Source organism: Monopterus albus, unplaced genomic scaffold, assembly GCF_001952655.1.
Source record: "Monopterus albus unplaced genomic scaffold, M_albus_1.0 scaffold354.1, whole genome shotgun sequence".
Lineage (NCBI taxonomy): Eukaryota > Metazoa > Chordata > Actinopteri > Synbranchiformes > Synbranchidae > Monopterus > Monopterus albus.
Window position 1 is genome coordinate 620,093 of NW_018128234.1, and position 21,976 is coordinate 642,068.

General features: G+C 40.9%; 2 protein-coding genes across 5 annotated transcripts in view; one reads left to right on the top strand and one right to left on the bottom strand.

Annotated features, from left to right (window-relative positions):
• Window positions 1-15,915, top strand: part of LOC109974929 (solute carrier organic anion transporter family member 5A1-like) — a 23,694-nt gene extending 7,779 nt beyond the window's left edge. The window contains 9 exon segments of the mRNA XM_020625385.1: window positions 2,549-2,681; window positions 3,987-4,204; window positions 4,826-4,990; window positions 7,269-7,467; window positions 9,306-9,465; window positions 9,776-10,020; window positions 10,228-10,292; window positions 11,130-11,397; window positions 11,399-15,915. Coding sequence (XP_020481041.1) covers window positions 2,549-2,681; window positions 3,987-4,204; window positions 4,826-4,990; window positions 7,269-7,467; window positions 9,306-9,465; window positions 9,776-10,020; window positions 10,228-10,292; window positions 11,130-11,397; window positions 11,399-11,630 — 1,685 coding nt within the window. The 3' untranslated portion in view covers window positions 11,631-15,915.
• Window positions 15,916-19,016: 3,101 nt separating this feature from the next.
• The window catches only part of stard3nl (STARD3 N-terminal like), a 21,120-nt gene continuing 18,160 nt past the window's right edge, over window positions 19,017-21,976 (bottom strand). For 3 of the 4 annotated variants that reach the window (XM_020625418.1, XM_020625416.1, XM_020625417.1), the window contains one exon: window positions 19,017-20,261. The gene's annotated coding sequence lies outside the window, so the exon portion shown is untranslated. The remainder of the gene's footprint in view (window positions 20,262-21,976) is intronic. The other variant, XM_020625419.1, reaches the window with a different exon arrangement.

The following is a 21,976-nucleotide window of genomic DNA, read 5'->3' on the forward strand; positions in this document are numbered from 1 at the left end:
TTTGCCTTTGTCTCACCTCTCATGCTTTTCATTCTTCCTCCTACCCTCATTCTTTTGGTCTCCACCTTACTTCAGTCATTTTGAAATATGGTAAATGGTCTTATACTTGTGTAGCGCTTTTCTATGCTTTGCAGCACACTCAAAGCACTTTCCCACTATTTGGCCATCCACTCAATCACACTCCCAAGCACCAGGAGCAACTGGGGGTTCAGTGTCTTGCTCAAGGCCACTTTGACATGTGGACCGGCCAAGCCGGGAATCGAACTGCTAATCTTCCGGTTAAGAGATGACCCGCTAAGGCTTGATATGGATACTGTTGTCTTGGTTTGATTGATCAGAGCAACAGTGTTGCACAGAGTGCTTCTCATCATCGTGCTTCATCTCCATGCCTTTCAGTTTTTTTCTCTCTTTGTTTGTGGCTCCTTATATCTTAGTGGCACCCGGTCGCTAGCCTAACCACTAGCAGCCTGCTCGTCTTTAATCCCTCTGCTGACGGTTGGCACCGTGTTGCATAACATGGCAGCGTGCCTGCCGAGGGTTTTCCCTCTTCTCCAGCTGGATAAGGGATTATCCACAGTGCTACTGGGTCCCCTCGGAAAGCACAAACCTTCATCCATCTCCAGGCTTTATCATCCCAGTCAGATGATGTAATGTAATAAAATAGTGGAGTGGAGAGATGGAGGGTGGAAGATATGCTTCTGTGAAGATGCTCTGCAGATGAGTAACTGTAGAGCTGCTGAATTTAATAATTCTGACGGGGGATAATTAACACTGACTTTACTGGACAGTTGTCTGAATAGTAAAATACTCAGTTTTAATGATAAGTTCAGTAAGTCATTTATTAAAGAAAGTGGCAGGATTTGCTGCTTTTCTGTGTTTGCATTATTGTGTTCTAAGTTCAGTATCTGTGCAGTTGAGACTGTTGCTCAGACAAAACAAGCAACTTGAAGATGCTGACCAGGGTAACAAGAATTTGAACCATTTTTATCTTTTATAAATGATTAGCAATTAATCCAAAAAATAACTGACTGCTTGATGGGTAATGAAAAATAATCATTGCAGCTATAATTGTGCTAATAGTACAGGTAATATGTTTTTTTCTGTAAACTGCTTTAAGAAACAGTGCTGTCTAAATGAATGATGCCAAGCAAACTGGAATTAAAATCTGACCAGTGGGACACAGTTTATCCAAGAAAACATTATGTGTATACGATTGTACAGCAACATGTCATTAAAAATAGCATCATGCTACTCTGGATTATTGACAGGCCATAATGTGCCAAGGTCAAGAGAAAGACAGGAAGCAAAAGCAGATGGTCAGGAAACAAAAAGGTGGAATTTGGAAGCAATATCTTAAAATTCTCCTGTATGATTTTCATTAGTCTTTATTTCGGTGACTTTTTGAAAGGAAATCTACTTTCAGTCAAAAACAGGCTTTTATTGAGAAGTCATTATGTAATTTGTCTGATAAAACCCGGTGTGTGCTCACCTGACTAGTATTGGACATTTGGCAGAACCTGCATATTGTAGTTCATTATAAAAGTGCAATGATTATTCCATAAGTAAAAGATGAATCTTTATTTATTCCACATTAAGCTATGACATCTGTTGTAGATGCCATTTCATTCTGAAAAGGTCAACACTGATGACTAAATGTTCTACACGAGGCATCTTTGACACCATTACTGCCAGAAACCCAGTGCTCCCAGTGAGCTTTCAGGACTCTGATCCAGTGCTTAAAACAGTGGCGTGACTTAAAACCTGCTTTTAAGTCATGCCACCAGATTTGTGGGTTCACTTTCAACTCTAGCCAAAGAATTTTAAGATGTTAATTCCTTCTAATTGGGTAAATCGTATTCTCAGCCTCATGCAGGCCCCTATTGCACAGTCATTTGATTTGCACACATGGCATACAGATGGTTTTTTGTACCACGCTCTCAATGCTAGATTAGTTTTGATTTGAAGAGTTGCATAAGAGTTAAAGCTGGAGAAATGCCACTGAGTTTAACCAGGATGACACAACTATCTTAAAACGTTGAGCGGTCATGTAGAAGAATCATCTGGTTGAAACATGGAAAAGGACCCCAGGCTGTTTGTGGAGGAAAAAGACAGGACACACAGAAAATGATGGAGGAAAACAGTTGGCAGTTTTAGCTCTGAGTGTGGCCAAAGCAGCCTCTGTCAGGCACCCTGCAGCTGTTTCAAGCAATCATGTGACTGATAAAATAGAAGTTATTATAAATAAAATCTTAAGATTTTTGCTCCTTAAACAAGTGTTATACATTCTATTCATTAAATCATTCATCTCTTGTTGGTTGAGACCAAACCAGAGCTAAAAGGAAAGTGAATATCAGAGATACATTCATCAGGTTAACTCCAGCTCAGCATCAGTGGGATGCTAATTTCGTGCTCCCTATGCTGGATGTGGATGAAGGCAGCTGTCTAACTTTGTGCAACTTAAAAGGCTGGCAGTATGTGGTCGGGTTGTTTTAGTGTTTGTGTGCCCCTAGTGGCCAAAGCTTGAACACTATTCTTAATTTCTCCTCAGCCATCATGTATGTGATGGGAGCACTGGGTCCAGCAGCTGGATATCTGCTGGGAGGTGTTCTCATCGGCTTTTATGTGGACCCCAAGACTGTTGTCAACATTGACCAGAGTGACCCCCGATTCATCGGCAACTGGTGAGAGCTGCTTTTAGTTGACAGAAATGTGAAATACATGTCTGAATCTATATACAGTGGGGCAAATAAGTATTTGATACACTGCTGATTTTTCAAGTTTTCCCACTTGCAGAGAATGGACAGATCTGCAATTTTCCTTGTAGGTACACCTAAACTGTGAGAGACAGAATCTACAAAAAAAATTCCAGTAAATCACATTGTTAGATTTTTATGAACTATGAAAATGTACTGATTGCACTGGGTGACACTGTAGTTTACTTTGGCTCTGTCCCACACACACCGCCACTGAATAGAGACCAAATGTGGACTAATCTAGTCCCCAAGAAATTTCCTCCTGTTTGAGAAACTTTTTCTAAAACTAGTGTCTAGCTGTTTTTAAACATGTGCCGTATGCCTTCAGTAGGAACCAAAGGGCTCAGACCTGAAAGCCAGAGACAGGGTAGGCAGGTCAGAAATACCTGAGGGATGGACGAGCGCTTTGTTAGTTCTGGTCTGTTTATTGGCAAAAGCAAAATCCTTATCCTTTGACAAATAGTCAGATTTGCTCAGTGCATCAGTGGTAAATAAAGAATGCAAGCTAAATAAAATATATTCTTCAAATGAGAAAGGTTTACAGACTAAATTCTGGTAAAAACACACCATGAATGAATATTTACCCCCAAATGAGTAATGAAATCTGTAACAGCCCACAAGGCCTGAATATGCTTTGTTCCTCCTCATTTCCTGCTAAAAGTGTGGTCATTAGAGTTTGTGCCACCACGCACAAGAGTGAATCAGCAGTGTGAAAACGGCCGCCAATGAAAACAATCTAACAATCTGTACTGTGGGCAGGAAGCTTTACAAACCAGGAATCTACAGAAATGCAGCGTCACTTGAATTACATTAGATGCATGTTTGATCTTTTGGTCACATTTCTGTGCACATCTTATATCCAAATGTGACTCTGTTGGTGTGTGTGAGATGCAGTTAGTCATCTATTTACAGCACTTGGTGATGCCATCCTCTAACTGACAGCATAACCAGTGACTCAGTAGCAAACAGCCACAGGCTTCCTACATGAATTATAGGTGATGATAGCAGGAAGAGGATGGATGAGTGTACCGGTGATTTAGCACAAGTCTGACTACACTTTATTTATTTATTTGTGTGCACAATAAAAAGGCACAAACATAAAATGACACCAAGTCCACAGTGACTTTTGATAGCACAGAGGTGAGGAGTGGCGTCCTCCATCTTTGACTCAACCTGAATTGACCTCTTACTGGCAATAAGAAGAAAACTTTGTCTCCTGTCTCGTCTGCCTAGGTGGAGCGGCTTCCTGCTGTGCGCCACGGCCATGCTGCTGGTCATCTTCCCCATGTTCGCTTTCCCCAAGAAGCTGCCGCCCCGACACAAGAAGAAGAAAAGGAGGAAAAAGCTGAGCCTGGATGACCTGTCCAGTGATGATGACGTCCTCAAGGAGAAGAGCAACAACAAGAGTCAGATGGTCACGTCATCCATGGGCTTTGGCAAGGACCTAAAAGGTACCAGACTGGGTTACTGTAAAGTACTGTGACCTGTCAGCGGAGGCTGGTGATGCCAGCTACAAATGGAGGGTTTCTCAGAGGCATGGCTCTGTGCTCCTCTTTATATTAACTTACAGCCTTTGACACAGACAACACAGACGTGGTGATGTTAAACTATGAGTCCAGCTGATCGACATCTATCTTAAACTCAGCGCAGATCGCTGTGGGTATTATTTATCATTATATGAGATTGTTTTCAGTATTCCACATCGATGTATTATAATAGCCTCTAATGAAAAGCAGAAGATGGATGGCTGGATGGATTAACCAGTGGAAATAGTGTTGAACTTTCTGCTAAAATACTTGTTATACACTCAGCTTCTTAGCAACTATACTGTAGCTAACTGACTGACAGTCTACAAACACAGATTGAGCAGCCTGCTATGTGCATGACCAACTGTTGCAACCATCGCACTTTCAAGTTTGTAGGTGTGTACACCTTACATGTTAACCTTCAGAGGAAAGAACAGAAGCATTGTATGACGGAGGCGGTGCTCCTCAGTTGTAATGCACTGTAAACAAAGAGCATGTCTACATCAGTACAGGTCTTTACATTGCTTTTAATTTTCCCCCTTCCAGACCTGCCCAAAGCCGCAGTGAGGATTCTCAGCAACGTGACCTTCTTGTTCGTCAGTCTGTCCTACACAGCGGAGAGTGCCATCGTCACCGCGTTCATCACCTTCATCCCCAAGTTCATTGAGTCTCAGTTTGGCATCCCGGCCTCCAGTGCCAGCATCTATACTGGTGAGTTGAATTTCACACCACAGTATTCTACAGCACCAGGTTACCTCATCACTTGAGCCAGGTTCTGATCCACTCACAGATCTTTGTCTGAAAATCTGATCTCTGATTGTCTCCATTAATCGTCATTTCTTTGGTATGTTCTGTACATCTGGTGTTTCTCAAACTCTCAAACGTGGTGGGACTGAGCATTTTTAAAAGCAGAAATGCTCTGCACTTTCTTAGCTGCGTTCCCCTCTAGTGTCTCCACAGCAGACAGACTACAGAACATTCATACAACACCCAAGATTTCAGTTTCCGCCAGTTCAGCTCTGCTGGTTGTATCTAAGAACAGAGCAGGAGAGGCTGTCGGATTCGAGCTGCAGGGCAACACATTAATAATAAGAAAACTGCTGGTCTTCAAATGAAGGGGGGCACTGGGGACACTGAGCTACAGCACTGTGTGCATTACACACACACACACACACACACACACACACACACATTGCACTAGTGTGCACTAATGTGCTGTACATACTGTCACATGCTGAAGCATGTGCATGCTTAAACAAGCATAAAGGCTAATCCATTACATGCTCATACACAGCATGTTAACATGCTAACACTGTGCATGTTGGCAAGCGAACACTAAAGTTTACATAAAGTATAAAAGATGCTTGAACATCAACTTGGTGTAAAGTTTATGGAATGGTTCACATCATGGTCATCCTCATCAGACCAGTCAGTGACCCCTCATGTCCTGTGGACGGGGGCACTGTCATCATGGAGGAGACCACTCAGTTATTGAAGTCTTTGTCGCCTGTTTGTATTTCTCATCATGCATTTATGGTCACCCAACAAATTTGCCTTTAGTATGAGTACAGACCTACAGGCTAGTCATATTACAGAATTGTTTGTTGATGCAGTGATCTTTCTATAGACCAGCTCATTTATGTTATAGAAGTGAAATGCCCAGCCATAGAGGAGTTCAGTCTGTCAGGTTTGTACCTTAAACCTGGAGAGCCACCCCTGTACACATACAGTCAGGTCCATAAGTATTTGGATAAGGATGCAATTTTTGTGTTTTGCCTCTGTACATATCCTCAGTGGACTTGAAATAAAGCAGTCAATATATTAATGAAGTGTAGACCATCAGCTTTAATCCCAGGGATAAAAAAAAACAGTGCATTAACCATTTAGGCACAAACTGTGTCCTTGTCCAAATATATACAGACCTGACTGGAGGTGTTATTTCATCATAATGACAAAGTTTTCAACTAACTTAAAATTTTTTACTTGCTGTTCATAAACATTTTTTGTTCAATGCAATTTTCAAGAGTTTAATTACAAAATAAGAGAATCTCCTTTAGGGAAAAAAAAAATCACATCACACGCTCCGTAATGGTTGGCTAAGCTTTTAACAACTGAATAAACAAATTATATCTTAAAATCTCCATTTCTGTTGTTTTGGAAAGTTTTCATTTGCACTCACATTTTTAAAGGCTCCATCTTGGAGGACTTTTGTCATCACAAATGTTTTCGTCTCGAGTTATATAACTGTCTCTGCTGTAGGTGGAGTGGGCTTGAAGTGCCTGATTAAAACTGCCACTCATACATATTTTCATATTATCTAGTGACTCAAATGAAACTTTTGCTTGGGAACCTGCTCAAGGATTTGTGAAGGTCTCTGTGGAGTATGTTTGTGGTTTGGTAGGTGAGTGGGTAGAGCACGGCACTGGCACCCACCTGCCTGCTTCTATTCCCTCAGCAGAAGACGTATAATGAGGTGTTGGAAATCACTGTGATTTCCAACTTATTGTTGCATCTTAGAGAACCTCTGTACCCATTTGGAAGTGCTTTGGGTTTTAAACAATTTTAAAATATCCGATTATCTGCAAATTATAATTTGAAAACCGATTACCTATCCAATGGACAAATATCCGAATAGCCAGATATTCGGGTTCATCCTTAGTAGCACGAGGCCAGTTTCAGTTCATTAAAGACAGATGAGAGGACCAATGCATCTCTCTCTTCAGATTTTCATCTGTTCTGTCCAGACGGTCTTTTCTTGGAAGCATAGGCCTGTTCCCGTCCATTTAACCAAGGACTTGAAAATTTAATTTTGGGGCAAATGTCATTGAACCTATTGGCATGGAGTTTTAGAAGCTACAAAAGAGACATGACTTGTCTCGTGCTTCTACAGCAGTTAGGATCAGCTCGCTGTACAATGCTTTGAATAAAACTCTGTTATTTTGGCCAGAGAGTTCTCTGTATTTCTAATATGTGCCTGTCTTCCCTCCAGGTGTGATTATCGTGCCTAGCGCCGGCGTGGGCATTGTCCTTGGTGGCTACATCATTAAGAAGCTGAAGCTGGGCGCTCGTGAGTCGGCCAAGCTGGCCATGATCTGCAGTGGAGTCTCCCTGCTCTGCTTCTCTACACTGTTCATCGTGGGCTGTGAGAGCATCAACCTTGGAGGAATCAACATCCCCTACACCACTGGGTGAGCAGCTCTGAGTGGGGACACTGTCTGTTCAGTTTGGTGAAGCGGTGGGTTGTCATGCGTCACTGCTGCCCAGGAACAACGACATCGCTGCAGTGCCGAGGTTGTCTGTCTAATCTGAATTGAAAATTTACACTGGGCGTTGAGTGGTTGGTGTTCGGTTTCCATGGTGATGTGACAGTGGAGGACAGATGCAGACAGCCAGATGCATTCAAAGGATGAAAGAGAGGAGAAAAGCAGAGTCAAAGACAGGAGAGCACACGTATCTGTTACAGATAGACTGTAAAGGAAGAGTCTCGTGTTTTGATTTGTTTTCTTAAGGTTTTTGTTGACCATTGGAACTCAATGAGCCGTATCCTGGAGCTTTCCGTACCTGGGCCGCTTTGCTTCTAAAAGGTCTTTTTCTCCATGCCACTTCCTGTTTACACGAGGGCAGGTTACACTCCTTACACACACAGCCCAGCATCTTAAATGGAAAAGGCCTTTTAGTTTCTGAGGGGAGCTGGAATGTACTGATTTTTGTTTTGTTGACAATAATAGCCGGAAACAAAACAGTATAGCCGTCCCTGGTAGGCTAGTGGTTAAGGCGCAGCGCTCTTGCTGCTGCGGCCTAGGTTCGAGTCAGGGTTGCATCAGGAAGAGCATCCGTTGTAAAAAACACGTGCCAAATGGCAACATGCAAGTGGAAGATATGACGATTTGCTGTTCCCCTAAGCGAGAAAAGCCGAAAGTGACTTTCTTAATGAAAACACAGAAGAGTATCAGGCTTATCCTTTAACATAAAATAACCTGGCTAGGTTACTTAAATGATATGGACAATTTGAAGCAAGCACAAAAAGACATTTGCTGTTTTTACTGTTGTCGTACATTTTGGGTAGAGACAGAAAAGGCAAATAAATAATGAACTACAATAAAACAGTTTTTGGCCTTTGGAATAAATTCATACAAGTAGCTTTCACTATGACACCAGGCTGCACTGGGTCACTTGTCAAAGCTAATACAGAAAAATTTTAATGCTTCCAAATGTCCCCACTTTTGATTTTTGATCTATGATTTCTTTGTTTATTTTTAGGCACATATTCTAAAAGTCAACATTTGCTTAGGGCCTTTTCAAACATCTCCTGTAGTGTTACTCTTTTCAGGTCTCCTCATAATTCCAGGATTAAACAGGGTCTTTTTCCTGGTTTCCCAAAAAAAAAAAAAAAAAAACTGAAACAGCAGTTTGCTGACTGCAGCTTGGCCTTTTTCATATTAAATCATTTTCTGGCACGATGGAGGCAGTGGTGGTTTTTATCGCCCCATCTGTGGCTGATGTCAGGGAGGAAGCGAGCATTCAGATCAGTGCAGGGTAGCAGATAACGAGCCAGTAAACGGAGGCGGGCTCTTTTGGACGGTGTGTCCCTGAGAGCGATAACATGGCAACGATGGAAAATGTCCAAGGACAGCTTGGAACAGTGGATCTTTGGCTGACTGCCCTTTTTTCTGCCATGTTCCACTCGTGCTTCTCCCTCTGTCAGTCTGTCCTTCTTGCCCTCTTCTCTTCATCATCTGTTCTTAAATGCTGTTTTTATCTTTTTCCTCTTATCTCTTTTTCCTTTCTCATCTTTCATTGATCACTTTTTCTGCTTCTAGTCTGCCTGTCTCCATCACCCTTTCATCTCACTTCTTCCTGTAACCTTTCTTACTGTCGTTTTGCCCGTGTCATACTCTTGTAGCTCTCATGTCCCTCCTTCTTCTGTCTTTTCCATTGTAAAAAACAGTAAGGATTAGAAGTAAATTGAGTTCTAAAATGCAACACCTGGACAACTGCTGTGTCTCTCTTCATGTTTTCTCTCCAGACCTACGCTCACCATGACCCAGAGGAACCTGACCGGAGGCTGCAATGTGAACTGCGGTTGTAAAATCCACGAGTATGCTCCGGTCTGTGGCTCTGATGGCATCACATACTTTAACCCCTGCCTGGCCGGCTGCAGCAGCGTGGTCAATGATAGCACCGGGGTAAGAGTGGGGATAGTGGATAACAAGCTAGCACAGCTGTGTATCTTTAGATTCACTGCCAAGACACGAACAGAGCTGAGAATATCAGTTTGATTCTCTGTAGGAGCTTAATAGAACTGGAGATCGCTGCTAAGTGAACTGAATTTTTAAATAGAGATGAAATATTTTCATGTCCTCAAGAGTTTAGGACTGTGTCACTTAATTCAACTAAAATGTAAAGTGTAGAGGCAGAGACAGACTGGCAGACAGTCTCTGTGATGATGGTACTGACGTCAGAGTTGCTATAACGGCATACATATCTGCCGTCCAGATTCGTAACTACTCGGACTGCGCCTGCGTCCAGAGCCGGCAGGTCATCACACCGTCGTCCAGTGGTCAGGGCAGCAACCAGCTGCAGCTTGTCATCGTGAAGACCTACCTGAACGAGAACGGCTATGCCGTGTCAGGAAAGTGCGACCGCACCTGCAGCACCCTCATCCCCTTCCTCATCTTCCTCTTCATCGTCACGCTCATCACTGCCTGCGCCCAGCCCTCCGCCATCATCGTCACCCTCAGGTACAACCTTCTAAAATACAGGTGAACGTTTGTGTCCTGCTTTTCTCTGTCTAGTTCTGTGTTGTAGGACCCAGTTTTAAGGTGTTTTAACATTTGTATTTCAGTTTGATTGTTGGCCTCTTGTATACAAACCATGTGCTACTGATATGACAGTTCATGCCGTGCTCATAACATGATGCTCAGTCTCCACCCTCCTGTGTCCTGCAGGTCTGTAGCAGAGCAGGAGAGGCCGTTTGCTCTGGGAATGCAGTTTGTTCTCCTCAGGACTCTTGGTGAGTAGAAAAACAAAACAGAGAACGGCTCCCTTTTATTTCTTTTTTGTTTGTTTTTGACATGAAAAAAATCTAAATTTAACAGTACAAAATTAGCAGCGTTATCTGAGGAGACCGGTGTCAGTGCTGTAAAAATCGATCAGCTCGGCAGTACGCAGGATCAGAGCGTCAGCACTGTGCAGTCTGAAACTGCTGACTGATGGGCTGATTTAGCGTTACTCACTGTTCCCTGCGGAGCAAGGAGGTAATTTTGATTTGATACATGGGCGCTCAGAAAGCTGCTGTCAGTGTGAATTAGCCAGGGATGTTACAGACTTGGTGTGCATCAGCCAGGCAGGAAGAGGAGCAACAGATGCTGGGTTTTTGCATTATGGCAATTGTAGGATTGAGTGTTTTTGGAGGCAGAGCAGGAAAACTCATCATCTGCTGCACCATTTTCTTTTTTCCACCTGTTTCTCACGATTGACAAGCGATGCTGAATCACAGTGTCCCTGTCAGGTGTGCTAATTTCTCTGCTCATTGTGTTTTTTTTTTTCTTCTTGCCTTTTGTCCTCATCTGTCTCATTTTCACCCTCTTCTGTGTTCTTACCATTTCTCCCTCTCTTTTTTCTTTTTGCTCATTTCTTTGTCTATTCTTTCTTGACTTTGCTTTCATACTTAATCTTCTCATTCCTGACTCTCTTTCCGTTAATCGCTCTTTTCTGTCTCGATCCTACGCGTACAATTTTCTTACCACTTTCTCCTTTTTCTTCCTTTTCTTGTCCCGCTCCTTCTCTCCTCCTCCCCCTTCCATGTCATCTATCTCTCCCTCGTCTTTTACTTCTTTCCTCTACTCAGCCTACATCCCGACACCTATTTACTTCGGTGCTGTCATTGACACGACCTGCATGTTGTGGCAGCAGGACTGCGGCGTCCATGGCTCCTGCTGGGAGTACGATGTCACCTCCCTGCGCTTCATCTATTTTGGGCTGGCCGCCAGTCTCAAGTTTCTCGGCTTCCTCTTCATCTTCCTCACCTGGTACTCCATCAAGTACAAGGAGGAACGGGTCGAGCGGTGGCTCAAGCGCCACCTGTCGCCTGTCGACACGGTAGGCAGCCTCGTCGGGTCACGCCCGTACCCGCTCCTGCCCTGTCAACATTCCACGAAGCGACCTGAATGGGCTTCCCATTAATGGTCCACCTCGCGCTGGCGCCCTCAACCGTGGTGTCAGCACCCAGAGTTGCCCCGGCAATGAGCTAAAAGCAATAACTCCTACCCCTGCGGCCGTGCCGTCACCTGCTGCAGCTCCTGCCCCCACTCCGGCCCGATCGCTGGAACATGTTTCAGTCCGAGTCTGAGTTTCAGAACAGGGGCAGGTAGCGAGGCAGGTCCTACCCACTGACATTTCTTTAATTCTGAAACCCAGTCCTCTGGATTTTAGTCGCTGTCAATGGCACCAATCGTCACACGGAGTTCATGCTCTCATCTCAACACTCTTGTTGGCTGGTAAGATACTCGGAGGCTTGTAAGTTTTGTTCATAAAAAAACCATCACCTGGAGGCCATGATTTATTCTGAACCTCCAGATCAGCAGCTAAATGATAAAAGGTTGGATTATTGTGGGGACCAACCAGCCTGGAGACTCCTGACATGACAGATCTGCTGGGCTGGAAGCGTCCGGGTGTTTTCTTTGTGATCCACCTGCCAGTGCAGCAAGCGGACAAAGGCTTAACTTCCCTTTGGATGAGAGTGAGTTCATTGCACATCAACCCCACCTGCTCCTCCTCCACACTGGCAATATGTGCCTTCTGTCACCATGTACAGTACATGCACAAACACGCTGGACATCTGTCAGACTGTGGTCACCCTGTAGAAACGAGTCCCCTGGAGAGATACCTCAGCTTCGCCAGCCGTCCCCTTGTTCCTATAACATGTGTGCTGCTTTTTTTTCTTTTCATTTTTGTTTTTCTTCGCCCTCATGTGAGCTACTTTTGTTTTGCGGGCACTGCATATCAGCACTCTCATGGAGCAAAAAACAAAACCTTTGGAAATGTGATACACTGCAATTCAGTGTTAATTGGAAACCGATGGAATGGTGCTATGTGGAAAAACTGTTTAGCGTCTTTTTTTTTTGTTGTTCTTTTTGGTCATTTAGGGTTAAAAATGTAACAGGAACAGGACAACAGGTCACTGGGTTAAACAGCTTGGCACGCACAGAATGCATTCCTATCCAATGCAAGGCCTTTTGTTGCTCCTCTGACACAATGACACGTAATATTACCGCTGGAATCTCCGTACACCCAAGCTATTTGCTCCATGACTGACACCCTGATAAGTGGTTTAGCCTGAAAAGAACGGGATCTGCATTTTTCCTCCTGACCACATTCCCAACCGGACAAGTCACCGTGAACCCTTCACACAGGAAGAATACGGAAAGAAGAATCTGTGCTTGGAGAAGTTTTCAAACTTGGACTGGGAAAGCGCTCTGGAATTCTTGACAGACTGTATTTTAGATGACTTACCAGGCTCAGTGAAAGATACAGCCAGTCATTTTCCTACAGTAACCCCAACATTGTACTTAACGTGTAGAAAGACAAGTAGATGAGCATCACATAGAGGTCGTAGTGTAGTCATGTCTTCTTTGTCGGCTCCAGAAATAAAAGCTGCTAGTGAGTTTTGGGATGGATTTTGGATACAGAGTTAATGTAATGGCTCGTGCCATGTTGGTAAATTATTAAACTGTCGTAGAAAATGACCTTCTTGCCTGAAAGAAAAGGATGTGCATTTTTTTAACCACTTGCCAGGTCAGACTACAGCTTGCACATGTGCAGTTCAAAGTGTGGAAAACCAGTAGTTTCCAGGGCAAGAACAGCCTCATAATTTAGCAAAATCACAGGGAAAATACTGAAAAGGATCATGAGCAAAGTCAGGCTGCAGCTAATGATAATTTTCTTTATTTATTAGTCTACTGCTTATTCTTTAATAATAGATCTAACACAAAGTCAGAAAAGCCCTTCACAGCTTCTCAGACCCCGAGACGATGTCTTCACATCTTGTTTTTTTTGGCCAACAGCCCCAAGATCAGAGATCAGTTTTCAGTGAGTTAAATTAGAGAAAAGCAACACATTTTAAAAGCTGGAACTATTAGGTATTAAACATTTAGTGTTTTATTCTTGATAGAGTGGTAATTGATTATCAAAAATATAGTTAATTACAGTTCTGCTGATTGGATTGTCTCCAGTTTAGGCCCAGGAGTTGAAGCAGGTTGTAATAATAATCTGCAGTCATTTCACCAATTCATAACTACACTGACAAAACTCTCCATCTTATTAAGTCAATTTGTCTTTAATTGGGCTCATAAATGTCTGAAACTGGTGAAAAAAAAATATTATTTCAGCCTGTTTTAAATACAAATTGACAAAACAGTCTCACCCCAAGCTTAAATTTGTAGCAGTCCTGGAGCTTTCACCCATATCAGATGAGCTACATCACAGCAAACATCAGGCTGGGCACAGAAACCTACATCTAGTCTCCTGATTGTTCACTCCATCTGGTATTTTGACAAGGAAAAATTGACGGGGAAGGTATGAGTTTCATTTTTCAGTAGTAACAGTTCAATCACTTTTAAATCTTATTCTAAAATAAGTTTGTAAAATAGTGGAAATGTGAGATTTAGCAGCTAATGGAGGCAAAGCAATTCTGAAATTATTTGAATGTTATAAGCAAGTGAAAATGAAATGCCACAGAATTTACAGCACTGGAATATTTGACCTTGACCTTGCAAACACTCACTTGACTGTTTGCAGTTTGAGTTGTCCTTTTATTTTAACTGGTATGGATTCACAAATTCAGATTCAAATAAAATCACATGATGTTACGTGAGGATTCCAGTAGTTCATGTGAACGTGTTGTTCTTGGGTCACATGACTGACTGAACGTAAACCGAGGTCTGAACCTATACCACTTAAAATCACTGGAAGAATAAATTCAGACAAACGGTTTTTAAAGTGAAATATGTCAGTGCTGTAATCATTAAGTAGTTACATCTTACAGTTTGACAATCTTACTTATACAAATCAAATTATTTTAGCGGTAGTTTGCTTCCACCGTGGTTGGCAGGTTAGCGTTTGTGATGACTCTAGAACAGGGTTGGTTCGAGCATCTCTGAGCTGTAGGAATGGCAGGAACGCAGTATGCATTTTTCAACAACTTCAGTGTCACCACTGATTTTCCTGAGGTGCTCATGACAGGCAGTGCTGCAACAGTGTGAGTCACTGGTGCTGAGAGCCTTTGTGCTTTTGTTACAAATCCGTCCTCAGTGTCTGGGACTGCAGTGCTGCCTGTGGAGTCAGTGGTTCATGTACATAAAGATGCAGTAGTTGTAAACTGTCGCTGTCCTCTGAGGACACCTGCTGGGAACATATGGAACAGCATGTAAAGACAGGAGGGCATTAATTCAACAAACATGTCCTAGAGCAGTGCTTGAATATCAGCAGAGGAACTGAAGTGTGGACTGTGGCGTTTGTGTCTCATGCGTGCAGGATTTTTACATTTGAGGCTTTTTTGAATTGAGGATTATTTGTACAATATGTGAGAAAATGAGGAAAATACCTCTTATAGTGTGTTAAAGGCTAAGTCTAGTTTAGTCCAGTCATCAGTCCTTAAACCAGGAGTGGTACATTTACCATCATAAGGCTGAAGAAAAGCAGCCAGACTTCAGATGCTGGAACCTGATGTAGTGTTTTTTGAGAAATGTAGATTTTAACCAATTCGACTGCAACAAAACAAAAATATGGCAGCACTTATTTTCAGCACATTTCTTACATCTAAGTAATATGCTACCATTTATAAATGTTCATAACACAAAAATGTTGCTGTAAAGAGGTATGAAGACATTTAAGTGTTAGCCTACAGTATGTTTCAGCTTCCACCTGCATTACAGTGTTATAAACCACTTACTGTATAAATGTTCATAAACAGTATATGATGCTAAATTCCTGGCTTGAAAAAATGTGTTTTTCCTAATCGTTAACCAGTCGAACTTAGTATATGAAACTCTGAGCGCTAGTGTCGGTACAACATTTACTGCTACAGTAGCTAAACAAAATCTTTTCAGAACCTCAGTTTGGGGAGGATAAACAATTTTTTAAATTTAATAAAAGTTATCTTAACACTAAGACTGCAACTAACAGTGATTTTCATTATAAATCAATCTGCCATTTGTTTTCCCAATTAAAAAGTTATCTCTTGACTAAAATAAGTCATTTTTGACCAAGAATCTAAAACCCTAATTAATTCAGTTTTCTGTGACATGAGATGCAAAAAAAGAGAAAATGTTCAACCTTGACAGTGTTTGGCTTGTTTTACTTTAAAAATCACTTAATGGTTCAGTATTATATTCCTGCAAGTGTAGAGAACAGTAAACAGTATTTAAACTTTAATGTTTAGCCAGTTAATTGTTAATCAGATGTTTTAAATAAGACAAATGGATTCTTGGCCTAAAATCCCAGGTACAACTGAAGAGAATATAACTTATCTCAGGATTTCCCTAGAAGACGGCTGAGATTCGAGGACAAGTCTTATTTTCTATATAATTAGTGTTCAACAATCTATAGAGCTCCATTGTTGTCCAAAAACGAGCATTGCAGATAGTTGCAGATTAATTTTGTCAGCTGACCGACCAGATAATGGAAGAGTTGATTCAGCTCTACTCAGCACTTTGGTCTCTAGATGTTAAGCCGGCAAAGTTCCTGTAAAGTGTCTGAAATTAGATTAGGCTCCTGTTTTGTTGATTTATTTTCCAAATTATCTGATCAAAGATTAAGTAAGAATAAGAATCTGACTAAGCATTTTAAGCTGTTCAGTATTTTGATACTTGACTGCTGACAAATGTCAGTCACAAAGTATAATTCACAGTAACTGAAAGTTAACACCACTCCTGGTTTGTGATGTTGTTACGACTCCACAATGAAAGATCTATTATCATTACTACATTTGTGTCCTATTGACCTTTTATTAGTTTACAATTACAAGATCAATTTTATTGTGCTGTTCAAGATGAGATGTTTTTCACATCTCATGTCTGTCTGGAAATATCTCTAATCTAAAAAGGATTAGAGCATGAGAGAGACGGTGGGTTCAAGGCTCCAGTGTATTAAATCCTTTAATCCAAGAGAGAAAAGTCCAAATTCTGGTGCACAGTGTTGAACATTCTGCAGATTGGAGCTTGTTTGGTGCAGAGAGATGATTTCTGGTTATTAGATGAACTTTAATGCGACAGGTGGATTGAAAAAGAAAAAATCTGAGGGACACAACAGAGCCACAGTTTGATAAATTAATCTAGTCAGTGATCTTCCTACAGCTGCCAGAAACAGTGAATAAGCAAACTTGACTCATGGCTTCAGGTCTCAACACAGCACATACAGCAAATCAGAAACACTGCATCCCATTTTCATGTAAAAGTGAGAACAGCCAACAAAAATCACGATTAACTCGTGTGCCGATCATTTAGTGTTAGTGAAGCACTGAGACACTCATCCTCCTATGTTCTGTCATGTTGAGATGTTCCTGCTCTGCTGGTGTTGTGCTTTTCCATCACAAACAATGCTGAGAGGATGAAATATCGAGTCCATCTTTCTGACAACTACTTTATAAGTCTTGGAAATTAAGCGCAAAATCTTATTATTGTTGCACTTCATGCCAAAACCTCTATTCATTAAGTAAGTTTAAGCTTACTGTCTTAAATTTGTGAAAATAGCTTTATATAAAAAAGCTCACAAATTTATAGTTTCACTTTTATAAAAAGGCAAAATATTTCCCCAAAACCGTTGCTCACTGCAGTGTTAAGCAGATCTTACACAAACATGAGAAAGTAGTGCATTTGTTAGGGACTATTTTTAGTGGCGGATGAATCCCCCTTCAATTGTCAGTCTTGATGCTGAGCTAACACATACCTTCTCATCTCACTCTGGTAAATTAAGTGAATAAACCAATTTCCCACTTATTTGATGTCTTGGGTGTTATCATCTTGTAGAGTTATTTTTGTAACAAATCTAAAAGAAATTTCAGTATTTTGGAGATTGTTTATGAATTTAACAGGCTCAAATAATTTTTGCCACAAATGAATGAGGAAAAATGTCAGATTTCAAATTGGTCCTGCAGGTGGCCTCAGTATTTCATCCTCTGAACTGTCATTAGTTTCCATCCTCCTTTATTTCCATGTGCTGTTTCCATATCATTCCATTTATATGTCACTGTAGACACTGAATCTGGGTCTGTGTGAGCTCCTTTGGACAGATGTAAGTTCTTCTTTTCTATTTATCAGTATTGTATTTATTTTTAGAAGAACCATGTTTCTGACTGAGTGGAAGGCTGCACTGAACAAAGGCAAAATGTAGATTTGTGGACATGCTACAAATGCCTTGGATACTTGACTTCTGTTAATGAAAATGTGAAAAAATAAAAGTATTACAGAAACTGCTGCTTTGTGGATTTAATTACAATCACAAATGTTATTTCCTCATGCAGTGGTAAAGTGGATGTGTTGCTCTTGGTGGTTTAACAGAAAGGCAAATTATTTCCATAATGATTTAGATTGCATAACTGTGAAGCTGAATCAATCAAATGCATACACCCGTTGACTGTATATATGATGCACAGCCCGACAGCTCCCAGAAGTGAAGCCACTGTGAGTCAATCGCCCTCTGGTGGCTGATTGAAGTATAGGTCATAAATCCCATCCCCTCCATGTTAGTGGATGGGATGTGAGCCGAAATAAGAACTCAAAAGTACTAATCAGAGTTTTCCCAGAGGTGATTTTTGTAGATATTATCATGCTGATGTGTGTACAAATCAAAATTTTTCTGATAAATTAATTTTTAATAAGTTATTTGTTGATGTATAAAGAGGTGCATTTCAGTTGATTTGACAGCTTTGACTGGCGCTCCGATACGTCACTCAACCACTCGATCGCTACTGCACAGAATCAGGGTTGCAAAATGCCAAGATGGCATGCATTGTAGTCATGATATTTTGGCTTCACTTTTGCAAGGAGGGAAGTGGTGACGCATTGTCCGTATTTATATACGGTCAATGGTTTGATCTAGTACAGTGGGTGTATTACTATAGATCATTTCTTTATCTTATACATTTCTATTTTATGCAAAATGTTTATTTGCAGTTGACTATTTTTAGTTAATTCTAGCTAATCTTATTTCCAAATGACTGCTGTTATAGAATACAACATTTATTTGGATTTTGGAAAAGGGGCATTTTGAGATAATTACAACTGGAATTAACATGCATTAAACTTTGACTATGAAAAGGGCCATAATTAAATACCACTTCATGCAATTTTTTTTCTTTTTCAAAATAAGTTTATTCCAGGTGAAATCTTAAATTTTATCCCAGTAGTTTTTAAAGTGTCCCTCTTTGACCCTATGTTTCTCTTGACAAAAACTGTTTACCAAGTAGTTTTTGTTCCAGCTGTTTATATTTCAGAATCTCTCTCATCCAAAGTCTGCTCATCTTTATAGACTGCAATTTAAAAATGTGGCATAAAAAAAAAAAAACAATTTGAGGAATTAAAGAAAGCAAAATGGATATTTGAGATGAGTGGAATTTAAAAATATAATTTAATATTCATTCATAGTTATTTCGTGTCAGGTTACTCATCACCAGACACTTTGAGCTTTCACGATGTCAAAGAAAAAAGCTGAATAGTTTAATAAAAAGTAGAAAACAGAACAAGGTTTCACATTTTAATGATTCTACATTACAGACAAGCTTTTCATAAAAACTATCTACCAAGCTTGCATGCGTGAAGATATGTACACAGAATTTTTCCTAACTCAAATGAAGCTCCATCTGCATCTGACAGCAACTTTAGAGCAGTTTAAAGCAACAACCCCCCAAACCTTCATGTTTAAATGCTGCAGATTTATGGCTCTTCCTGTGTGAGTACAATACTTTGCATAAAGTGTTGTCAAATCATTATATCGTTCTCATGCTCCATGCAGATCATTTCGGCACTTCCACGAAGGCCTGGAAGTAACCTAGTTATAAATGCAGTAAATTGTACATATTCTGCTGTCTGTTTACTGCAGATACTGCCCACAAGCTCAATACTGGCTGAAAAGTGGAGCAAGCTTATTTTCCTTTACAGTAATTTAAGGCCCAAGAGTGTGAAAAAGATCCACAAATTAAAAGTAAACATGCTGTAAATATAATACAGTAATACCTTCAAGTAGTAGTTATGAATATCGTCTAAATTCAAATTCATGTGGGGACAAAATTGAATACCTTTATAGTCTGAAACTGAAATCATCTAATCATTTTTATTCCACAAAATTCTTCAGACGTCTGGAAGCCTGAGACACAGTGTGCATCTCTGTGTAGACATATCTATTAATACGAGTTCTCCTAGAAGTTTCAGAATTCCTGAAATGTGGAAAAGGAAAATCCTAAAAATAACCCCAAGTTGTGATGCAGCACGTTTCCAATCTCTGTGTACATGCAGAAGGCTGATATCAGACAGTGATGTACAGACATGGGTGGAAGTATATAGAGGCTGCCTTATCGTTTTATTTTACAAGTCTGCTATCTCCTAGGAATTTCTTGAAAGTTTCCTGGAAAGTATCACGTAGTTTTACAAATAAAAATAGGAACAAAGTTGAAAGAGTTTTTTTTGTGTTGACTATATTCTTTGCTTCCAGATGAAAATGCCTCAGTTTGCATTTTTAAATAACTGGAAGTGTACCAACTGATCAATTTCTAATTTTAAATATGATTTGTACCAAATTATATAGTTCCTTCCAGGAAACGTCTTAGGAAATTATTTAGAAACTCACTGGAATTTACAGACCTGTAAAATAAAGCATTACTGAGACTGCTTTGACATGAAAAAACTAAAATGGCAGCATGTGTAAGGCAGAGTTTTTCCATGGTGGCAACAGGAGCAGGAGAAAATCATCAACCTTAGAAGTGGAGACCCTGAGGAGAAGAACCCCAAAAAAGATGGAGGTTTAAAATCTGGGTGAGGATAGTGCATCATATAGAAGGCCAATGCATTCACCAAAGAAATCTCGTAATTGACTTATTTTATAAATTCAAGATCCCGATCTCATAATTAACACGATCATTTTCCCATAATTACCCAGCACAGAGGCTCAGTGGTTAGCGCTGTTGCCTCGTAGCAAGAAAGTCCTGCGTTCAAGCCCAGGCCTGTGTGGAGTTTGCACGTTCTTCTTGCCCCTGCGTGGGGTCACTCCAGGTACTCTGGCTTCCTCCCACAGTCCAAAAGACATGCAGCTTAGGTTGACTACTGATTCTAAATTGGACTGAGTGTGTGTGGTTGTTTGTTTACATGTCAGCCCTGTGATAGACAGGTGACCTCTTCAGGGTGGACCCCAGTGTCAGCTGGGATTGGTTCCTGCACCCCCACGACCCTGTTCAGGAATAAGCGGTATAGATAATGGATGGATTTTCTTAATTATGAGAATGCAGGGGTTGGAACGCTGCAGAACCTGCCTAAAAGCTTCAGAACCTGCCTGAGAAGACCTGGGTTTTTATTATTTCTTCTTAATTCAATCCTAAAAACCCAGTGTTTCTCAAGCAGGTTCTGAAGCTTTCCACCTCCTGCTCAATACATGCAGCCTAGCGAGTTGCACTGTAGACAACAACTTCGAGGCCCGTTGTAGCCCATATTTGTTTACGTTCTGGAACACTAAGCACACCGAATTAGCTATTAACAGTTCACTTTTGCTGTGCACTATTGGATGTACCGACAACTATCACTGAATTACTTTGATACTAAATAATTTGTTAAAACCAAATGATTTTCAGGCAGGTTCTGCACCATTTCAACCCCTGCATTATCTCATAAGAAAAAGATCTCGTAATTATGAGACAGTAAGTCATAGTTACGAGATAAGGTCCTAATTTTTTTTTTCTTTAGTGAATGCAATGCCCTTCTGTAGCATCACCCTTAGGGAACAATTGACAACAGAACCTCAGCTGCTGCCTCTCGTGTTACATGCATTCAAGTCACAGAGATAACTCTTCTGCTAGCCCCAGGAGGACATGCATGCCAAACATTTAACCCCATTGTTTGACAACACTCGCACAAATTCTAAAGGTATGCAATTTTCACTCTCTATTGAGCTTGTACTGCATGAAGGTGTCTCTGAAAATTTGGTCTTAAAAAAAAGCCTTAAAGCAGCTGTGTGGTAGGATGACAAAATACAAATCCCAAAACTATAAGACAAAAGAGGATAAGATGCAAGGCATTAGCAGGAATAACAGGGAAACGGGATCCTGATACTTGGTGTGTCTGCACAAGCATCTTGGTATGCTTGCAGGTGCCTCAGCTAACTACAGCAGCTCGTTAACAGCAGGGAGGGAGGAAAATTAGCATAACAGTTTATTTCTAAAATAAAGCCAAAGCTAGAGGGAAGCTGGGGTGTGGTTGACAACTAAGACAATGATGGGACAAGTTAGCTGTCTGAATGTTAGCGCACACCACTGTAGTTAGCTAAGACACTTGTAGACATGTTGCATACTGTCAGAATGCTTTAGCTGAACTTACAGAAATACAATAGCCTGAGCTGACATTTGGATATTTGACTTAACAGTGACAAAATGCTTGTTACACATGAAGGCATATTGACTGTCAGGACCCCATAGTTTCCCGTTCTTCCTGCTAAGGT